The sequence below is a fragment of the Mus caroli genome, chromosome 18 (assembly GCF_900094665.2).
Source record: "Mus caroli chromosome 18, CAROLI_EIJ_v1.1, whole genome shotgun sequence".
Lineage (NCBI taxonomy): Eukaryota > Metazoa > Chordata > Mammalia > Rodentia > Muridae > Mus > Mus caroli.
Genome location: NC_034587.1, coordinates 35,125,914 through 35,144,867, shown reverse-complemented (window position 1 = coordinate 35,144,867; position 18,954 = coordinate 35,125,914). Strand labels below are relative to the sequence as shown.

The 18,954-nt window shown below is 45.0% G+C and overlaps 1 protein-coding gene across 2 annotated transcripts; it reads left to right on the top strand.

Annotated features, from left to right (window-relative positions):
- Window positions 1-35: 35 nt before the first annotated feature.
- Hdac3 (histone deacetylase 3) lies at window positions 36-18,000 on the top strand. Of its 2 annotated transcripts, XM_021151046.2 has the most exons (15): window positions 36-186; window positions 280-362; window positions 2,378-2,520; window positions 9,314-9,395; window positions 9,522-9,578; window positions 9,694-9,749; window positions 10,076-10,209; window positions 10,871-10,951; window positions 11,329-11,402; window positions 11,559-11,623; window positions 13,112-13,201; window positions 13,313-13,371; window positions 13,623-13,702; window positions 13,980-14,137; window positions 17,392-18,000. In XM_021151046.2, the coding sequence occupies exons 1-15, from the start codon at window positions 132-134 to the stop codon at window positions 17,459-17,461; spliced, it is 1,287 nt and encodes a 428-aa protein (XP_021006705.1). In that variant the 5' UTR covers window positions 36-131; the 3' UTR covers window positions 17,462-18,000. The 2 variants fall into 2 exon arrangements, 1 of the variants encoding a protein (XP_021006705.1); XR_003835438.1 differs by having other exon boundaries at window positions 69-186; window positions 13,313-14,137.
- Window positions 18,001-18,954: the final 954 nt, after the last annotated feature.

Sequence of the window (18,954 nt, the reverse complement as noted above, 5' to 3'; positions counted from 1 at the left end):
GCGGTGCCGAGATTTCCGGTTCTGCAGTGGTAAGCTGCGTGCTTGCGCAGTACGCACGGCGGGGGTGGGGCTGTCGTCCGGTGGCGGGCGGGCGGGCAGCTGAGGCTCGGGGCCTGGTCCCCCCCAGCACCATGGCCAAGACCGTGGCGTATTTCTACGACCCCGATGTGGGCAACTTCCACTACGGTAGGGCTCAGGGTTGTGCGGGAGGAAAGTTCTGCGGCAAGGGCTGCAACTCTAGGGGTAGGGACTGACCAACTCTTTTCTTCCCACCCTCAGGAGCTGGACACCCAATGAAACCTCATCGCCTGGCATTGACTCATAGCCTAGTCCTGCATTATGGTCTCTATAAGAAGATGATCGTGAGTGTTCTGTAGGGGTTTGGGCCTGGAAGCGGTCTGCGGCCTTAGATTAGGTGGGCTGGACTTGCCAGGTGCAACCTACCTCTAGAGGAGAGGGGAGAAGGATAGAGGGCACCGGAAACATTCCCTATGTGCAGGGCAGTGGTGGTGGTGGTAGGGAAACACCCCCGACTTAAAAGGAGATAGATTTTTGACCTTAGATGGGACTCCCTTTTAACTTGAGGACAGATCAGCCTTTGGCCTAGCATTAGGGGACACTTTGAAGACAGGAATGTTCCTTCACCGCATCATTTTATTTTATTTACGTGTTGGTGGGTCGAATCCAGAGTGTCACACATGCTAGGTGAGTGTTCTGCACTGTAAAGTGGATAGTGGTTCAGGACTGAGGAGGAGGACTGGGAATATATTCTCCCCATAATTGCTGCTCCTTCTCCTCTGCCCATTTACCTGCTAGGAGCTAGAACAACTCTTGGGGACAGCTCTGCACCCTTTGTGGTGTATGTGTGTAGAGAAGATGTCCTGGGAATTTGCTTTTTAACATAGAACGTCTCTGTCTTTCTGGTTCCGTTCAGTTATGCAGGGACTCGGAATGTATAGCTGTGAAATGGGAAAATAGCGAGTCTGACCCTTGTTCACTATGAAGATAGTTAACCTGTAATCAGTGTGTTGAGGCACAGGCAGTGGTTTGGGAGTAGAAAAGACTGAGGTGAGCTTAGTGCAAGGCTGTGACTCCCCTGAGATTGTCTGTGTGATCTTTTATGTATTTTCTAGAAGATAAAAAAAAAAGTGTCTTTTGTTATTTGTTTGCCCAGTTTTCAAAGCATTGTTTGAACCTCCACCTGTCCCCCAACCAAGGATAATAAATCTTTGGTTTATTACTTTGAGTTTCAGTTAGGTTGTCATATAGCTCACATATTTTACCCCAAGGTGAAAAACCCAGAGAAGGGAGCAGAGGCTGAGTTTAGGAGAGGAGATAAGTGCAGAAGGAACCAGGCCTGGGAGGGCAGGAACTAGGAACAGGGCAAATAGGCCAGGAGCCAAGGCTGACAGGGTAGAAGAGACTGAGCCAAAGGGAGGAGGGAGATGAAGTGATCTTCAGGGGTCTTGATAAAAGTAGCCTTTCTTCTTCCCTCTTCCAGTTGCTGTAGAATAACAAGGAATAGGGGGTAAGAAGATTACTTTGGACAGTGTCCAGGGCTGGGATCACTCGGAGTGGTTTCAGCCTGGTGACTGGCAGAGCACTGCCTGATCCTTTCCAGGTTTTTTTTGTCCAAACTTCCAAACTGAGTCTTTTTTTTTTTTCCCCTTCCTGGCATTGTAAGGAGCCAGTAATAAGACCATGTGTCAAAGGAGCAGTGAAAGGGACTTTTGTTCTCCTGAGATAACATCTCAGTTCACATGGATCAACAGGTTATAGATATTCAGCAGGTTGCACTGATGGTTCACTGGGTGAAGGTGCCTGCCTCCGAGTCTGATGATGGCTCAAGTCCGAACTCTGAACCCCAGTGATGAAAGGAGAGATCTGACACCCTGACTTCACCATACACACACACACACACACACACACACACACACACACACAAAGAATAAGTAAATAATGTGATAAAATGTTTTAATTACAAAAGAATTTGTAGATACAGAGTAAAAAATGAAGGGAGAGGAAGAGAGAAAGAGACTGCTGATAAAGAAAAGCCACATTTTTTTTTTTTCCTGAGACTAAGCAGAAAAATTCTGGGAATTCAGAAACCAACCCCTTTCTCTCCTTTTTTGGTTTCCTCTTGTTTCCATGGCAGTTGTCACCTGCCATGGTATTGGGAATGTCTTTCAGCATTTAGGTGGGATTATAATTAAGTAAGGTCTTGTCTAGTTGGTCACCCACTGGCACCCTTCTGGGGCTGATCCTGTTTTGCCTAGCTCACTGGAGTGGAACTTCTGGTCTCTAGGCATCCTGCAAGATTAGGGCTAGCACCTAGGCAGTACTCAGGTAACAGCTTCCCTTTTGTGCCCACTCCCAGGTCTTCAAGCCTTACCAGGCCTCCCAGCACGACATGTGCCGCTTCCATTCTGAGGACTACATCGACTTCCTGCAGAGAGTCAGCCCCACCAATATGCAGGGTTTCACCAAGAGCCTTAATGCCTTCAACGTGGGTGATGACTGGTGAGGGCACAATGGGGCTGTCAATCACTGGGAGGCCGGGGTCTTCATGGAATGAAGTCATTGAATTCATTCATTCATTCATTCATTTGCTCGGTGAATGCCTGCTAGTCATTTGCTCTCTATAAGCCGGGCTAAGTATGAGGGATACGATGGTGAGGGAAAATGACAAAGTTTTAATGTTCTTCCTTTGCTAAGCCCTGTGAGAAAGCCCATGATTGAGTGTGTGGACTTGGAAGAGTCAGTTATCTAGCCTCAGAGCAGGACTGGTCTGAGATGAAATGGTAGAGGTTGAATTCAGGTTTGAAAGATGGCTGGAGGGAGAGGGGAGAAATGTGGGTAGGAGGGGCAGCGAGTACTAAAGGGCTGTGGTAGGGTGGAATAGGACTTCTCTGAGTATCAGAAAAACTGTCCAGAAAATGAATATGAGAGTGAGCTGAGAGGAGGCTAAGGAGATGGGTGGGGCCTTTTTAAAGCACAAGGCCTGAGGTGCCTCCCATCTGTAATCCTGGCACTTAAGAGGCAGATGCAAGAAAGCTGCTAGTTCAGGGCCAGCCTACACTATTTAGTGAGACCCTGTTTTTGTTCTGTTTGTTTGTATTTAAAGTAAACAGCTATGTATTCAATCAAGGGTTTGGTTCCTATAGTTGATTAAGGTCATTAAAGCCAGGGAATGATTTGACATGACTAGTTTTTGATTAAAAAAAATTTTTTTTAAATAATACTAAGAATTGAATCCAGTCCTTTGTGCATGATACTCAGCTTTTTGTTTATAAGCTACATCACCCCTAATCAGACCAGGCTAACATGGAGCTTGTGTTTATTGTAGGCAGAAGACTCAGGGTTAGGATGCTGGAGAATGGGCAACAAGAATGAGCCATGAGCCTTGTTAACACTCCAGGGTACATTAGTGAAAAATAATAAATGTATTGGCCTAGAGGGATGGCTCAGCGGTTAAGAGCACTGGCTGATTTGCCAGAGGATCGGAGTTCAATTCCCAGGACCCACATGGTGGCTCACAATCTTCTGTAATGGGATCTGATGCCCTCTTTTGGCATGCAGGCAGACATACAAATAGAGCACTTATATACATAAATAAATACATTTCTTTAATTAAAAAAATAAAAAACTAATAAGCATAATAGCTATGGAAAACTCAATCCTGTTTGTTTTATTTTCTTACTTATTTACCTGTGAGACAGGGACCTCACTATCCAGCCCTGGCTGGTCTGGAACTCCTTATGTAGACCAGGCTGGCTTCAAACTTAGCAGAGATCCACCTGCCTCTTCAGTTATGTGATTAAAGGCATGCCCCAGCAGAGTGGACATTGTTTAAAGTTATCATTAGGGGAAGCCACACATTTCTGGAAGCAGAGTAGAAGAGCGAGTCTGAGTATATTCCTTACAGCTTCAACACTTCGTGTAAATGACTGGTCTTTTTTCTTTATTTCTGGTGAGACAGGGCCTCACTAGTTAGTAAATGCTGTCCTTGAACTTGGAATCCTCCTGTCTTAGCCTCCCAAGTGCTGTGATTCTGGCACATTCTTCCATACGTGGGCAGTCTTAAGTCATTTGTATCCCCTTGTGTCACATGATTTTAAAACCAATCCCAGATGCCACATACGTTTATCTATAAATATTTTATTATGTATCTCTAAGTGATAATTTTAAAAATATCAGTATCAGACCTAAAAAAATTAAACGTTTTTCTTTAATGAAAAATGTAATCAGTGTTTAAATATGTCCATTTCTCTCTGTTTCTCTCTCTCTCTGTTTCTCTCCCTCTCTCTCTCTCTCTCTCTGTGTGTGTGTGTGTGTGTGTGTATGTGTGCATGATGCATTTTATTTAAATCAGAATCCAAACAAGGTTTGGATTTATATGGTCTCCTGAGACTTACTCTGTCTTTTCTCTCTCTCCTTTGAATTTATTTCTTGAAGAAATGAGGTTGTTCATCCTCCATGTTGTTTCCTACAGTCCTGTTTGTTGAGTCCCAACCCTATTATGCATGACGCTGAGGGTTGCATTTAGTCAATTCTCATAGCAACACTGGACTGTAATCGCCTTTTTCCTGGTGTTACACCTAAGTAAATGGAGGTCTGGGGAAAGTTGCTAGTGTAGCTTGAGTCACCAGGCTGCTGAGTGGATGTAGTAGGACTCAGATCCGGAACCTAGGTTTCTTGTTTGTTTTGAGATAGAGTCATGCCACATGGCCCCAGGCTGGCCTTGAACTTGTAGTCCTGAAAGCAGACTAGAACAGAATGTGCCACAGCCTCTGAGTTTTGGTCTTCCTCCACCACATCTGGCTCAGAGCCCGGGTTTGTAAGCGGATTTCCTAATCAGTTTTACTGAGAGACCCGCCTGATGGAGTGGTCCTGGCTGTAGGATAAAGGCAAGCTCTGTAAGCCATCCTGAGCACCTTCCCTCCTGAGCACCTTCCCTCCTGATACCTCACTCCCACAGAGGGAGTGCTCTTGGCTCTCCTCACAGCCTCTTTAAAGCCTTCTCCGCTCCCACACACCACTTCCATGCAGTCCCTACTTCCCTTTCAGACAATTTTACTGTATGTGTATGTATGTATATGTGTGTATGCCACATGTGTTGATACTTATGGAGGCCAGAAGAGGTCACTGGAGTCCCCAGTGGTGGAGTTACAGGTGGTTGTGTGTCTCCTAATGGGGGTGCTGGCACCGAGGGCAGATCCTCTAGGAGAGTAACCTTAACAGCTTAGTCATCTCGATAGACATCCCTCCCACCTTGTTTCCTGGTCTTCTTTTGTTTTCCGAGACGGGATCTTTTTATGTAGCCAGTGTTATCAGTGAACTGCTGGTTTTCCCACCTCAGCGTCTCAGTGCTGGAATCCCAGGTGTGTGTCACTGCTTGGCTTTGCATAGAGCTTGTCATGACGGTGTTAGTCTGAAGAGTCCCGCCCGATACTCGGTGTGCTGCACATTTGGTGTTGAGTCATGTACTGTCTTGGACAGTTTCTTTTCTTTTTTTTTCTTTTGTCTTGGCTTTTTGAGACAAGAGTTTCTCTGGGTAGCTCTGTCTGTCCTGGAACTTACTCTGTAGTCAAGGTTGGCCTCTAACTCACAGAGATCTGTCTGCCTGTCTCCTGAGTGCTTGGATCAAAGGTGTGTGGCACCACTGCCCAGTCTCTCCTCCTCCTCCTTCTCCTCCTCCCCTTCTTCTTTTTTAAAAATTCATTTCTATTGTTTTTTTCCCCAGTTTGGTTTCCAGGTCTGAGAATGCAGAGTCAGCTCTTAGGTTGCAGCTGGAGCCTTATAAACATTCTTGGGAAGTAAGGGAACACTCCCTCTGGGCGTTTGAGATCTCTCAGCCAGTCCAGCAGATGTAAACTATAGCTGTGCTTATATGGGTTCTGTGTTTCAGAGGAGGATCAGGGATTTTTTTTTCTTCCTTTCTCCTGTTTTAAAATTAATTTCAAATAGTTTCCCGATGTGATGGCTAGCACCTATTAATCCCAGCTGAGAAGCCTGGGGCAGGAAGTTTGCCATAATTTGAGGCTAGTCTGGTCTGCTATAGTAGGCTCCACACCAGCCTAGGTAAAGTGTAATTGAAAAATAAGTAATTTGATATTCATAGCCAAATTATAATTTGGGGAAAAAACAATTTCAGACCTAGTCCATCTATTAATCTCTCTTCCCATTTTACTTTGACCTATTTCTCTGGTGTTTATTTATTTCAGTTATTTGTTTGTTTGTTTTCTGAGTTAGGGTTTTTTTTTTTTTTTTTTTATGTAGCTGTAGTTGTCCTGGAATTAGCTCTGTAGACCAGGCTGGCCTCAAACTTAAAGATTCATCTGCCTCTGCCTTCCATGTGCTAGGATTAAAGTTGTGCACCACCATCCCTTCCTGTGGTGTTTATCTTTACATTTCAAAATAATAAAATTACTTTACTGTTGCAACTCCTCCTACAATCTGTACTATTTCGATAATACCTACTATGCTTTAGGTGCTGTTTTAAATGCTTTATAGCCATTTTCTCAGCCCCTTATTAAGCAGGACTTAACTATAGTCTCCTTTGTACAGATAAGAACTCTGGGGCATAGCTCACTGCCCAACCTCACAACCACCAACTACATGGGTGAACACAGGTTGTCTGCCTTCTCACTCTGGGTTTATAATCAATCATACTTCTCTACTGTATTATCTCTTACTGCTGTTTCTTTTATAAGTACTCGGGGTTGTCTGATAAGCCATTGGTGTGGTGGTATGAGCCACTCCTTTTCCCATACCACCCCAGTGTGCTCCCCTTTTGTCCCAGTTCACAATGCGGTGATATCACAGTTTATTTTTTTTTTATTTTTATTTTTTTTTAAGATTTATTTATTGGTTATATGTAAGTACACTGTAGTTGTCTTCAGACACTCCAGAAGAGGGAGTCAGATCTTGTTACGGATGGTTGTGAGCCACCATGTGGTTGCTGGGATTTGAACTCCGGACCTTTGGAAGAGCAGTCGGGTACTCTTACCCACTGAGCCACCTCACCAGCCCCGATATCACAGTTTATATTATTAACGTATTTATTTACTGGGAAGTTTATTTTCTCATTTATTTATTCACTTATTTTTTGAAGAGTGGTACATGACTGGAGGTCAGAGGGACAGCCTATGGGAACAGATCTCCCTCTGAATTCCACAGATTAAGTCCAGGTCATGGGTCTTTATGGGGAGTGTCCCCATCTGCTAGGACATCTTGACACCCTCTTGGTTTTATGTTTGCTTATTTATTTATTTAGAGTCAGGGTTTCTGGAACCTAGGTTATATAGCCAAGGATGGCCTTAAACTCCTGATCTTCCTTTGTGTACTTGAGACTGTAGGTGTGAGCCACTCCATTTAGCCTCAACATTTTATTTTATTTTATTTTATTTTATTTTTGAGACATGGTATTCCTGGGTAGCCTTGACTGGCCTGGAACTCTCTAGAGGCATCCTAGCTACAAACTCACAGATTTTCCTGCCTCTGGCTCTGAATTCTGGAATTAAAGTTATCTGCCACCATGCCCAATCTTTACATTTTAAAATTAGTCTTCTATGTTTACACTATTAATTAGTTAGTTAATTAATAAATTTTTTCCCTGGGTTTTGTGAGACAGGGTTTCTGTAGACCAGGCTGGTCTCGAACTCACAGAGATCTGCCTGCCTCTACCTTCCAAGTGCTGGAATTAAGAGGATATGCAACCACTGCCCATCTGTGCTTACATCATTATAGCTAAGCTGCCAAATAGTACAACTATTATTTAACCTACTTTTCTGTATAACTTTTTGTTTTTCTTAGAATTTATAATTACATTCTTATTTTTCTCAATTTGCTTAGTTTTCTCCTTATCAAACACAAATTCTTAAATAAAAATAAATCTTTTTTTTAAAGTAAAATTACTGTATATAAATTACATTTTAACTAGGAACTGGAGAGATGACTTGCCATTAACAGCACTTGTTGCTTTTTTTTGATGTTGTTTGACAGTATTTCTGTAGCTCTAGCTGTTCTGGGACTTGCTATGTAGACTAGGTTGGCTGGCTAGCCTTGAACCTATAGAGATCTACCTGCCTCCAGAGTGCTGGGATTAAAGTCATGTTCTACCACACCTAGGCACCTTGATTTTTTTTGTTCCATTTTGTTTTTGTTTCTGAGACAGGGTTTCTCTGTGTTCTCACTATCCTGGAACTCTTTCTGTAGACCAGCCTGGCCTCGAACTCACAGAGATCTGCATGACACTGTCTCCTTGAATGCTGGGATTAAAGGCATTTGCCGCCACCATCTGGCTGCCACCTTGGTTTTTTAAACAAGGTCTTTCAGTGGCTTGGAACTAGCCAGCCACCCCCTTAGAACTGCCTCCCCACAGCTGGGATTAAAAGCATAAACCAGACTTGACCTTTTTACATGGGTTCTTGGGACCAACTCAGGTCCAGCTGCTTGTAACACAAGCACTTAAACTGACCAAGCTGTCTTCCCAGCTCCGTGGTGTCATGCTTCTGTGAGTTTTGATACAGTATACTAGGGTACTGAATATTTCCTTTACTCTACAAATCTGGTCAATCCCTTCTCTTCACCTTAGCCCCAAGCAACTGTTGATCTGATCTCTATCCTTGTATTTTTTCTTTTCTCGACTGTTACATCAGTGGGATCGTACAGTATGGAAGTGGTAATTGATATAGTTGACATGTGGCTTCCTGTGCTGACAGTGAGAGGACAGCTTTCAGTTAGTTATCTCATTGTTAGTGTTTCACATAAACAGGAATGCAGTTCTTTCTTTAAAATGTGCAACTGTAAGCCAGGCAGTGGTGGTGAATGGCTTTAATCCCAGCAGAGGCAGAGGCAGGTTTGAGGCCATCCTGGTCTGCAGAGTGAGTAGTGAGTTCTAGGACATCCAAGGAGACACCCTGTCTCAAAAAAAGAAAAAAGGTGTAACTGAAAAGAATATCCTTGCGCATCATGACAAAGTGTGACACACACAGATACCTCTGTGATGAACCAGCCTCCTCCTTCAGCTAGCTCCCTCCCATTTCTTGTCTACCCAGGAAGCTGTTTACTTTGCTTCCCAGGTTAGTACAAACTCCCTGGCAGTTAGACATTTTTCTGCTTCCTGGACCATGTTTTGCAGCAAGGTTTGGTACAATATTTGGCCTAAAACCTTTGTTGGATAGATTTGTGAATGACTCAGGTCTGGAGAAGGGGTAGGGGGGTTTTAGACAGTGGTAATTGGAGTTTGGGTGGGGAAGGTGGGGAAAAGTGACAAGAGGGGTGTTAACCCTACCCACTTTCTGCCCTGCAGCCCAGTGTTTCCCGGGCTTTTCGAGTTCTGCTCCCGTTACACCGGCGCATCTCTGCAAGGAGCAACACAGCTAAACAACAAGGTGATGTAACCCTGAGTCTTGGTCCTGATTCCTGTGGGTTTCCAGATTCAGGACCATAGAGCCTTGATCTGGAACCCAGCTTCAGTGGTGGGCAAGAAAAAGACTGAATGGGTGTTTATCTTTCAGATCTGTGATATTGCCATCAACTGGGCCGGTGGTCTACATCATGCCAAGAAATTTGAGGTAAGGTTGCAATGGGGAAAACTGTGGCTACCCTAGGTGAGGTCGGCCAAATGACAGTGCTGGGGTAGCTGGATAGAAGAGTTGTTCCTCTGTTTATAGAACCATCTCTCCACAGGCCTCTGGCTTCTGCTATGTCAACGACATAGTAATTGGTATCCTGGAGCTGCTTAAGTAAGTATCGCCAGAGGAGACGGAGAGACTTTGCGATGCAGGTCCTCAGGCCTTGGCCCAGCCCTGACCTCCTTCCCCACTGGCTTCTCCTAAGTGCTTGATGCTTCTTGGGATGCTTCTTCCTGCTGTCCCTGCTGCCTGCTCACATTTCAGCCCCACTGCATGTTCCCTTTCTCCTCAGGCTCCAGCCTGGAGGAAGCTGGCGGGATGAGGTTTCAAGGGACTTGGCCAGAGGCAGACTCTAAATAATTCCAGAGCTTGTGTTGGGGAGGAGAGGACTGTGTGATAAGCCTCTTCCTCAGAACATGGCTCTGTCCTCACACCAGGTACCACCCTCGGGTGCTCTACATTGATATCGACATCCACCATGGTGATGGGGTTCAGGAAGCCTTCTACCTCACTGACCGGGTCATGACTGTGTCCTTCCACAAATACGGAAATTACTTCTTTCCTGGAACAGGTAGGGAATAGAATTACTGTGGGGCTTTTTTTTTTTTTTTATTGTACCCCTTAGCTCTTTGTGTGTGTGTGTGTGTGTGTGTGTGTGTGTGTGTACAGAATCCTCCATAATCAGCATGCTGAATTAGGGAGACCAGGGATGTGCCATTGCCCCTGGCTGTCCTTCAGCTCTCTGCCATGGCTGACTCCTTAGCCTTCTGGTCTTAAGTATTATGTCCTTTCTGCAGAGAAACCTTTCTGACCACTCCATTAAGTCAAACAGGTACCCCACCTTCTCTTTTTCTTAGAGTCCTCACTACTAGTTGTATTTATTCTAGTTTTTTTGTTCATTCTTTGTCTATTGCTACAGACCAGGCTGGCCTCTGCCTCTTGAGTGCTGGGATTAAAGGCATGAGCCACCATGCCCGGCTAAATAAAATTTTCTGAACCAGGCAAGGAGGCACATACCTAAAATACCAATAATCAGATGGCTGAGACAGGCAAATTAAGAGTTCAAAGCTAGCCTGGGTAATGTAACAAGTTCCTGGCCATCCTGAGTTACATAGCTGTGACCCTGTATTGAGTGAATGCAGGTTGCTGGAGCCTTGGTGGTAGAAGGCACAGAGGAACGGCTGTGTTGAGGGAACTTCCTGTGCACGGTCACTGCGCTCTCTTTTCTGTAGGTGACATGTATGAAGTTGGAGCCGAGAGTGGCCGCTACTATTGTCTCAATGTGCCCTTACGAGATGGCATTGATGACCAGAGTAAGTTCTGATGACTTCTCCCTGCTCACTCGTCTCCCCTTTTCTTCTCTTTCAATTAACCTCTTCTGCCTGGTATTGTCTATTGTTGGGCCAGGTTTCCTTAAGGACGAATGGCCTTCAGAGGGACCATGAACCCTTGGAATTTGTATGACATATATTATGTGTGTATACGTTTTGTTCATTTATTCTTCTGGGAGGAAGGTTGCTGGTGTTTAACTTGGCAGTTGTAACACCCTCCAGAAGTTCAGAACCAGCGGTTGGTTCTGTGGGTCGCCCCTTTCCTGGGCTACATGCTCTCTCAACCCCCTTTTTCCTTTTGTTCCCTGTCTCCCCATCCCCTTGGGGTGCCAGGTTGCCCACCTTTGGCCCTCTCCCAGGTTACAAGCACCTTTTCCAGCCAGTCATCAGCCAGGTGGTGGACTTCTATCAGCCGACGTGCATCGTGCTCCAGGTACTCCCTTCGCACCTCCCTAAGAGGGCTTGCCTGGGCCACAGGAAGGAGATCAGGAAGAATAAGCTCCCCAAGTTGGTGAGGAAGGACAGTAGAGGACACTGGTGTTCTGAGCATTCGTGCTACTCTAGCCGTTTGGGTTTTTCCTTTTTGCAGTGTGGCGCGGACTCCCTGGGCTGTGATCGATTAGGCTGCTTCAATCTCAGCATTCGAGGACATGGGTGCGTTGCCTTCCTTCTTGTTGTTGTTATTTAAAGTTGTAATTTTTTGTTATTATTATTAATCATTGCATATATATGTGTATATATTAGATCGTACATAAGTACACATACATACAATCAAAAATCTAATGAGGGAAAAAATAAGACAGGGTAACAACAGGGAATCTACTTTTTAATGGTACAGTTTTATTTAAGGGCTCACTGTGTGGCATACGCTGGCTTTGAACTTGTGACCCTCCTGCTTGAGCCTCCGAAATTCTGGGATTATAAGCTCAGGTCACCACACCTGGTTTGGGAATATATAGTAGACAGCATGCTTTGGGAAAGGTTTTCTGAGAAGGTGAAATGGGAGACCTGGAGACTAAGGAGTGAGCCATAAAAGGAGAACAGAGAATCCTACCCCAAGCAGTGTGAAGGGCCAGTGCAAAGCCCTAAGACCGAAGTAAAGAAGAATTGCTGTCTTGACAAGAGGCAATACACAGCCTGTGAGGCCAGAACATAGGCAGGTGCTATAAGCTGGCCAGGCTGAGAGTGGGCAGAGCTATTAGACCCTGTCTTCCATGGATGATAGAAAACCGCTGAAGGATCTTAAACAGGGAAGTGACAGGGTCCAATGAGTTTGAGAGTTACTGTTCTGACTGCTAAATGAAGAAAGGGTTGGTGTGGGAGTTGGGGTCAGGGTGGGTAGTGGGCAGCCAGTTAGGAAGCCAGTCACATTATTTGGGCAGGGCATGTGTTGATGGAGAGAAGTACGAGGTATGAAGGTATGTCCTGAAGCTTAGAACAGACATTCTGGTGGCGACACCGATGGGAGTAGTTGGGTAGCAGGTCAGGTGTGGCGGAGAGTAGTAAGCAAGACTGTGAGGGTGTGCTTTATTTTAAAATGTTCATTGAGACACAACACAGTAAAGTACGCTAGTATTTTTGAAAGGTTTATTTTTATTTGTTCATTTGTGTGTTTGTGTGTGTGTGTGTGTGTAGCATATAGCTCAGAGCCAGGTGGGGACAGGGTGACTAGCACACTCAGTAAAAGTGCTTGCTATACAGAATGAAGACTTGAGTTTGATCCCAGAACTCATGTAAAAACACTAGGCCCAGTGGCACCCATTTATGATCTGTAATCCCAGCCTCGGTGAAGCAGAGGCCAGAAGATTCATAGGGCTTGGTAGCCAGCCAGCTTAGCCCACTTGGCAAGTGCCAGGTTAAAAAAAAAAAGGTGGCTAGTACCTTTAGGCCAACACTTGAAAATGTCTTCTAGCCCTTGTATACATGTGTGAACACACATGCACACATCCTCAGACACACATGCACTGGCACACATGTGAAGACAAACCCGTTTATACAAGTAGTCACACACAAAGAATGGAACTTTGAGTTATACTACGCACTATGACAGAGAAATATTATTGGTCAAGTCTTTGTCCAATATTTCCAGTCATGTCTGGGGTCACATGTCTTAGATTCACCTAGTCCTCTTGTTTCTAACAGGGAATGTGTTGAATATGTCAAGAGTTTCAATATCCCTCTCCTGGTACTGGGAGGTGGTGGCTACACTGTCCGAAACGTTGCCCGGTGTTGGTGGGTATTCTGTTCTACTCCTCTGTGGCTCACGACAGACTCCCTAAAATTGGAGGGGTGGTCCTCTCAGCCCACGCCATCCGCCCAAACCCCTCTGCTTGCTGGTTTCAGGACATATGAAACATCTCTGCTGGTAGAAGAGGCCATTAGTGAGGAGCTTCCCTATAGTGGTAAGATCCACGTCATGACGCCACCACAGGGGGACACCATTCTCACCAGCCCTCAGAATGACCTTGTTTGCAGGGAAATTGTACCTTCTGGTAGCTCTGCAGACTCAATCCCTGCGCTCAGAGCAGAGCACATACTCTTACACATGGGGACCAGGCCTCGGAGAGGAGATCAGAAAGCTATGGGATTCACTCTTGGGTGTCTCAGGCATACTCTTGTTCATCCCCTCTCCCAATTGCTTCTCATCTCTAAGAATACTTCGAGTACTTTGCCCCAGATTTCACACTCCATCCAGATGTCAGCACCCGCATCGAGAATCAGAACTCACGCCAGGTTAGCAGCTTGGGGAGGCTGGACACAGCAATGGGGTGGGGGGTGGGGGGCGCTCAGGAGAGGTCCAGGAGGGGGGAAGTGGAGAGAGCAAGAGGAGGAAGTTTTGGGCTTCCACTGTCGCTCTTATCGTGGGGTTGGTGGGGAGGGACAGTTACCAACTGAGGATCTGACCTTGAAATACTACGTTAGACCAGGACGGTCAGGGACGAAGGTGGGTAGGGTGTCGTGTACTATAGGAATCACCCCAGCACCGCTGACTTTCTTTCTTCTAAACTAGTATCTGGACCAGATCCGCCAGACAATCTTTGAAAACTTGAAGATGCTGAACCATGCACCCAGTGTTCAGATTCATGATGTCCCGGCAGACCTCCTGACGTATGACAGGACTGACGAGGCTGACGCTGAAGAGAGAGGTCCCGAGGAGAACTACAGCAGGTCTGGGGCAGGGGCTGGAGGGCAGGGGCTTCCTTAGGCTTGCAGAGGAGGCTTCCAAGTGAGAAGGCACACGTTCATCTGGCCCTGGCTGGTTTCCTTTAGACTGCGAGCCTTCTACTCTTTTTGACACTTTTAAGAACAAAACAACATATTTTTTGAAAATATTATAAACAACATCAAAATATGTTGTGTTCACATAGTTCCAGAATTATTCCATGGAAGTAACTGTTATTTATGGCTTGATTTATGTATTGTTTGAATAGATAATTTTCTATAGATTATAAGAATACTACATGCACATGTGCACATTCAGAATTTTATTTATACAGCTTTTTTTTTTTCTTGATTTGTTGCTGTTTTTTTTTTTTGGGTTTTGACACATGGTTTCCTCTGTGTGGACCAAGCTGGTCTTTAAATCAGATACCCTCCTGCCTCAGGTTTCTAAATGCTGGGATTATAGGCATGTACTGCTCTACCCAGTTTGTTTATACATTTTTTTTGTTAATCCATGGGAGGATATTTTCTATACGTTGTTTGGAGTTACACTTGCCTGTGTCAGTGTGTGTAGATCAGTGTTTCTCAGTTGTAGAATTCCATTGTGTGGTGGTCACATGATTGCAAGGATAATCAGCTACCACTTGTGGATATTTATGTTTATCTTTTATCCCACTGCACCATCCCCTCCCTTTCTTTTGTGGCTACTAAAGTAGTGAAGACTGGCACTGAATCCCTCTATGTATGTATCTCTGCATGCTTGTTTGAGTGGGTCCAATTTTCATAGCTGTTGCCATTAGGGCAATGAGATATGCGGTAGAACTTTCCATATTTGCTGCCAAATTATCTTCCAGAAAGGATTTAGTGGTTTACTTACATCTTTTTTTTTTAATAAAAAAATCTTTTGTTTATTTTTAGATTCATTTATTTTATGTGCATGGTGTTTAACTTTGCATGTATTTATGTACATCGTTATGTACTTGATCGGGTGTCAGATCTCCTGGAACTGGAGTCAAGGATGGTTGTGAGCTGCTCTTTGGGTGCTGGAAAGAGATCCCAGGTCCTCTGCTATGGCAGCAAGTGTTCCTAACTGCTGAGCTGTCTCTCCATTTGCTAGCATTTTACTCTGTCCTGAGCAGTGAACCAGTAGACCACTGCCTACATTCTCTTTTATAGGGTCTCTACATTTGTTTAGTTCACTTTTCCAGATTTCTGAGTTGTATTGAGTGAGGTGTGTGTGTGTGTGTAAATAATCTTTATCTTTCTTGGATCTATGTTGAAATATTTATAGCTAGAATGAAATAAGAAATGATTAGTATAGATCTTTTTGTTGTTAATCCTTGAAGAAATTTCTAGAAAATGATGAGAAAGGACAACAGAACCCAAAAGAGTCAAAAGAAATCAAGATGGAAAGAGATGTGCTTAGTAGGGACCAGATACATTTACAGGACTGAGACCACTCGAGTTGCTGTGAGCTTCTGTGCCTGAGGTTGGAGCTGGCTCTGCTGCAGCTGTGGTGACTTCTCAGCTCCTCCAGAGTCTATTCTGGGTCATAGAATTCTGGCCTCCATCTCTGTCCTCTGGACTTGGTCTTAATCCTTGGGACCTCCCAGTCCCCCTCTTTCATGGATACCTCCCCATTCCCTGGTGTGGGTGAGGAAGTATCTAAATATCTGGTTCAGGCACTATCTAATCATCTTTTCTTTAGCGTTTGTCTACAAGCCTCTAAAACCTGACTTCTAGAAACTGATTGCCATTGTCTTAGTTGGTTCAGCAACACCTGTTTTTAAGTTCTCCTTTTGTCTGGGTTTGGTTTTTTCTTCTATAGTTGTGTGTTCACATCTGGCTCTACTCTCTGCATAACCCAAGAGATGGGTCTTATCCTCAGATGATGAGAGGAGGAACCCAGGGTTCAGAGAGAGCAAGTAACTTTCCTAGTTTCTGTAGTTACCCCGAGAGACTGACTTCTCACTTTTTACCCTGGGCTCTTAGAGGTGATAGAGATGGCCTTGTCTGCCTGCCTTAGTCTCTTGCTCCTCTTCAGTGACTTTCTAATGGCCTGTTTTAGAAAAGGTTTTCAAAGAGATGGAAACCAATATTGAGTACTTTCTGAGCCCTGTGTTGTTGTCACTTCCCTCCCCTGGTAGTTTAATGACATGTCAGTCTTCCAGTTGTGCATCCCTTCCTGCCAATCTTCTACTCAGACCTCATGTTGGTCTTCCGCTCATACCTTTTCTCCGTCCAGTCTTACAGCCTTACCTTTTGTGATGGTTTGTATATGCTCGGCCCAAGGAGTGGCACTATTAGAAGGTGTGGCCCTGTTGGAGTAGGTGTGTCACTGGGTGTGGGCTATAAGACCCTCATTCTAGCTGCCTGGAAGTCAGTATTCTGCTAGCAGCCTTCAGATGAAGAAGTAGAAGGCTCCTACTCGGCTCCTCCTGCACCATGCCTGCCTGGACGCTGCCATGTTCCCACCTTGATGATAATGGACTGAACCTCTGAACCTGTAAGCCAGCCCCAATTAAATGTTGTCCTCATAAGAGTTGCCTTGGTCATGGTGTCTGTTCACAGCAGTAAAACCCTAACTAAGACACTTTCCCTGCATCAGTCTCAGCTCACCCCTTTCCTTCTCCTTGTACTTAGAAGCAACAGTTTGAACATGCCCTGCACACAGGTCTGCATACAGACTCGTCTTCTGAGACGACTTTTGTCTGCCCACATGCATCCCAGCATTGCTGGCCTCCTTGTCATTCTGGAATGGCTCAGTTCCCTTGGACCTTGTGACTTCTGTACTTGGTTTTCTTGGGGCTTGGTGGGACTTCCCTGAGATCTTTGCCTGGCCAGCCTCTTCACAGAATTTAGGTCTTTCAATTATCAGAACGGTCTCTCATTTTGTAGGTCCATTGTTACCCTCTTGTTCACACCAGACTCAGTTTTCTCATGTAGAACACTCCACCATTTGAAGTTATTGTATTCATTCATGTGCTTTGTTATTGCTGGTCTCATGATGTAAGCTTTGAGAGGTTGTATGGAAATCTAGTCTAGCTGATTCTCTGCTGTTTTGGTAAGGCCTACGGCAGTGCCTGGCACACAGGAGTCTCCATTTATTGAGTACATGGATTGCAGTAAGTCCCTGCCAGCAAGAGGAGGGGAACTGGCTTTGGAGAAGACTCCCATAGACAAGTGGCTCTAAGGAGGGTGCTGGGAGGGGTCTGGAACTTGAAGAGTGGGTTTCTAATCTCTTGTTCCTTGTTTTACAGGCCAGAAGCACCCAATGAGTTCTATGATGGCGACCATGACAATGACAAGGAAAGTGATGTGGAAATTTAGAGCAGCATGGATGCTGTGTCCCCAAGAGTTCCTTGTCACCTCTGTGGTGATAAGGAAAGTATGGCTCCCCCAGGTCTGAACTGGGTACCCCCAGGGTGTTTACTAACTCTGGTGAAGGGTTTGGAAACCACATGTGGTTCTAGAATCAACTCCCCTTTCCCTCAAACTCTCACGGCCTGATGATTGTCCCTCTCAGGGATGAGACATGGACAGGTCTCTGGAACGTTATGGGTAATGAGCCCCAGCAGCTGTCCCCAGCCCCTCTTCCCCTCATTTGTTCCTTCTGTCCTTCCAACACAGAGACTGTTAGAGATGAAAGTTTGGACGGTACTAAAGTCACCTCTGACTTCCTTCTGGGTTCCCCTACTACAGTTCTTGCTTCCATGCAAGGTGAACCTGAGGGGAGGAAGGCATGGCTCTCTGAAACCTTAACTGCAGATGAAGTACAGTGGCAAGGAGGAGGGGGTGTGAAGCTCTAACTGGCTTTATGTCCATTTTACTGTTTTGGATCTAATAAACCAATTGGTATTTTTTTTGTACCTTTCTGGGATTTTGATTCTTGCTAGTTACCGATATATGATGTGAAAAGGAAACAGAGATGATGATGTGTATAATAAAATTGTTACCATTCACTCAGTACTTTATTAGTTAGGCCATGTGTGTATTCACCATGGGTTAGTTTCCTCAAATGGGGAATTAATGGGACATTTCTGCTGAAGAGTTAGATTAACCCAGGCAGATTACTGACCTGAGAAGGGTAAAGATGTCTTCAGGTATGTGAGCATGGGTGTTTGAGATGAGGATGTTAGCTGGTAAAGATGTCCTGAGATAAAACTCAGTAAGTGCTTGGCTCTGTTGGATGTAAGCAACTGCTCACAGACTGACTGAGGAGCAGGATGGATCCTGTGGGTACCATGCACAGACCCGTTCCTGGAGGAGTCTCCAGTCGGGCATGGTAACTGTAGGTGTTGTCAGTGGTACAAGAAAGGAGTGACAGGTAGCTCACTGTCTTTTCACTCAGCGTTGGAATTCTTCTGGACAATCTGCTGTAAGACGAGCTGGACAGCTCTATGCACCGTCTCACCCGGCAGTTGGAAGGTTGGAAACAGGAGATAAAGGCCAGATATAGGAGACAGCAAAGTTAGTAGACTCCCTGATATTAGCTAAGTACTGGAGGCTCCAAAAACTTCTGATCCTGTCATCAGAAATATATACTTGCAATTGTTTCCTTCAGTCCTCAGGGTTATTGAGTTCATACTAGAAGGCCCCACATTAGGTAGATGTAGTCAGGAAAATGGATGGCATTGCTGAGGGGGAAGATCATATAAAGACCATACCCAGAGAACTCTTGGGCATGTTTGGTTAATGCTTGTGGGGAATCCTGGGTAAACACGCTGTGGATGTCAGATTAATCTGTATAAATTTCTATCAATTATAAGTCACTGCAACTCCCAGAGTCCAAATTTCTTTAGTGGTGATACCAGTAGACTCCA

Bases quoted from the DNA above. Each gene is read 5' to 3' on its own strand.
- Hdac3 (XM_021151046.2), top strand. From the start codon at position 132: ATGGCCAAGACCGTGGCGTATTTCTACGACCCCGATGTGGGCAACTTC. The intron at 9,396-9,521 runs GTGATGTAACCC...TTTATCTTTCAG, and splicing joins CAACACAGCTAAACAACAAG to ATCTGTGATATTGCCATCAA. The intron at 11,403-11,558 runs GTACTCCCTTCG...TCCTTTTTGCAG, and splicing joins CGACGTGCATCGTGCTCCAG to TGTGGCGCGGACTCCCTGGG.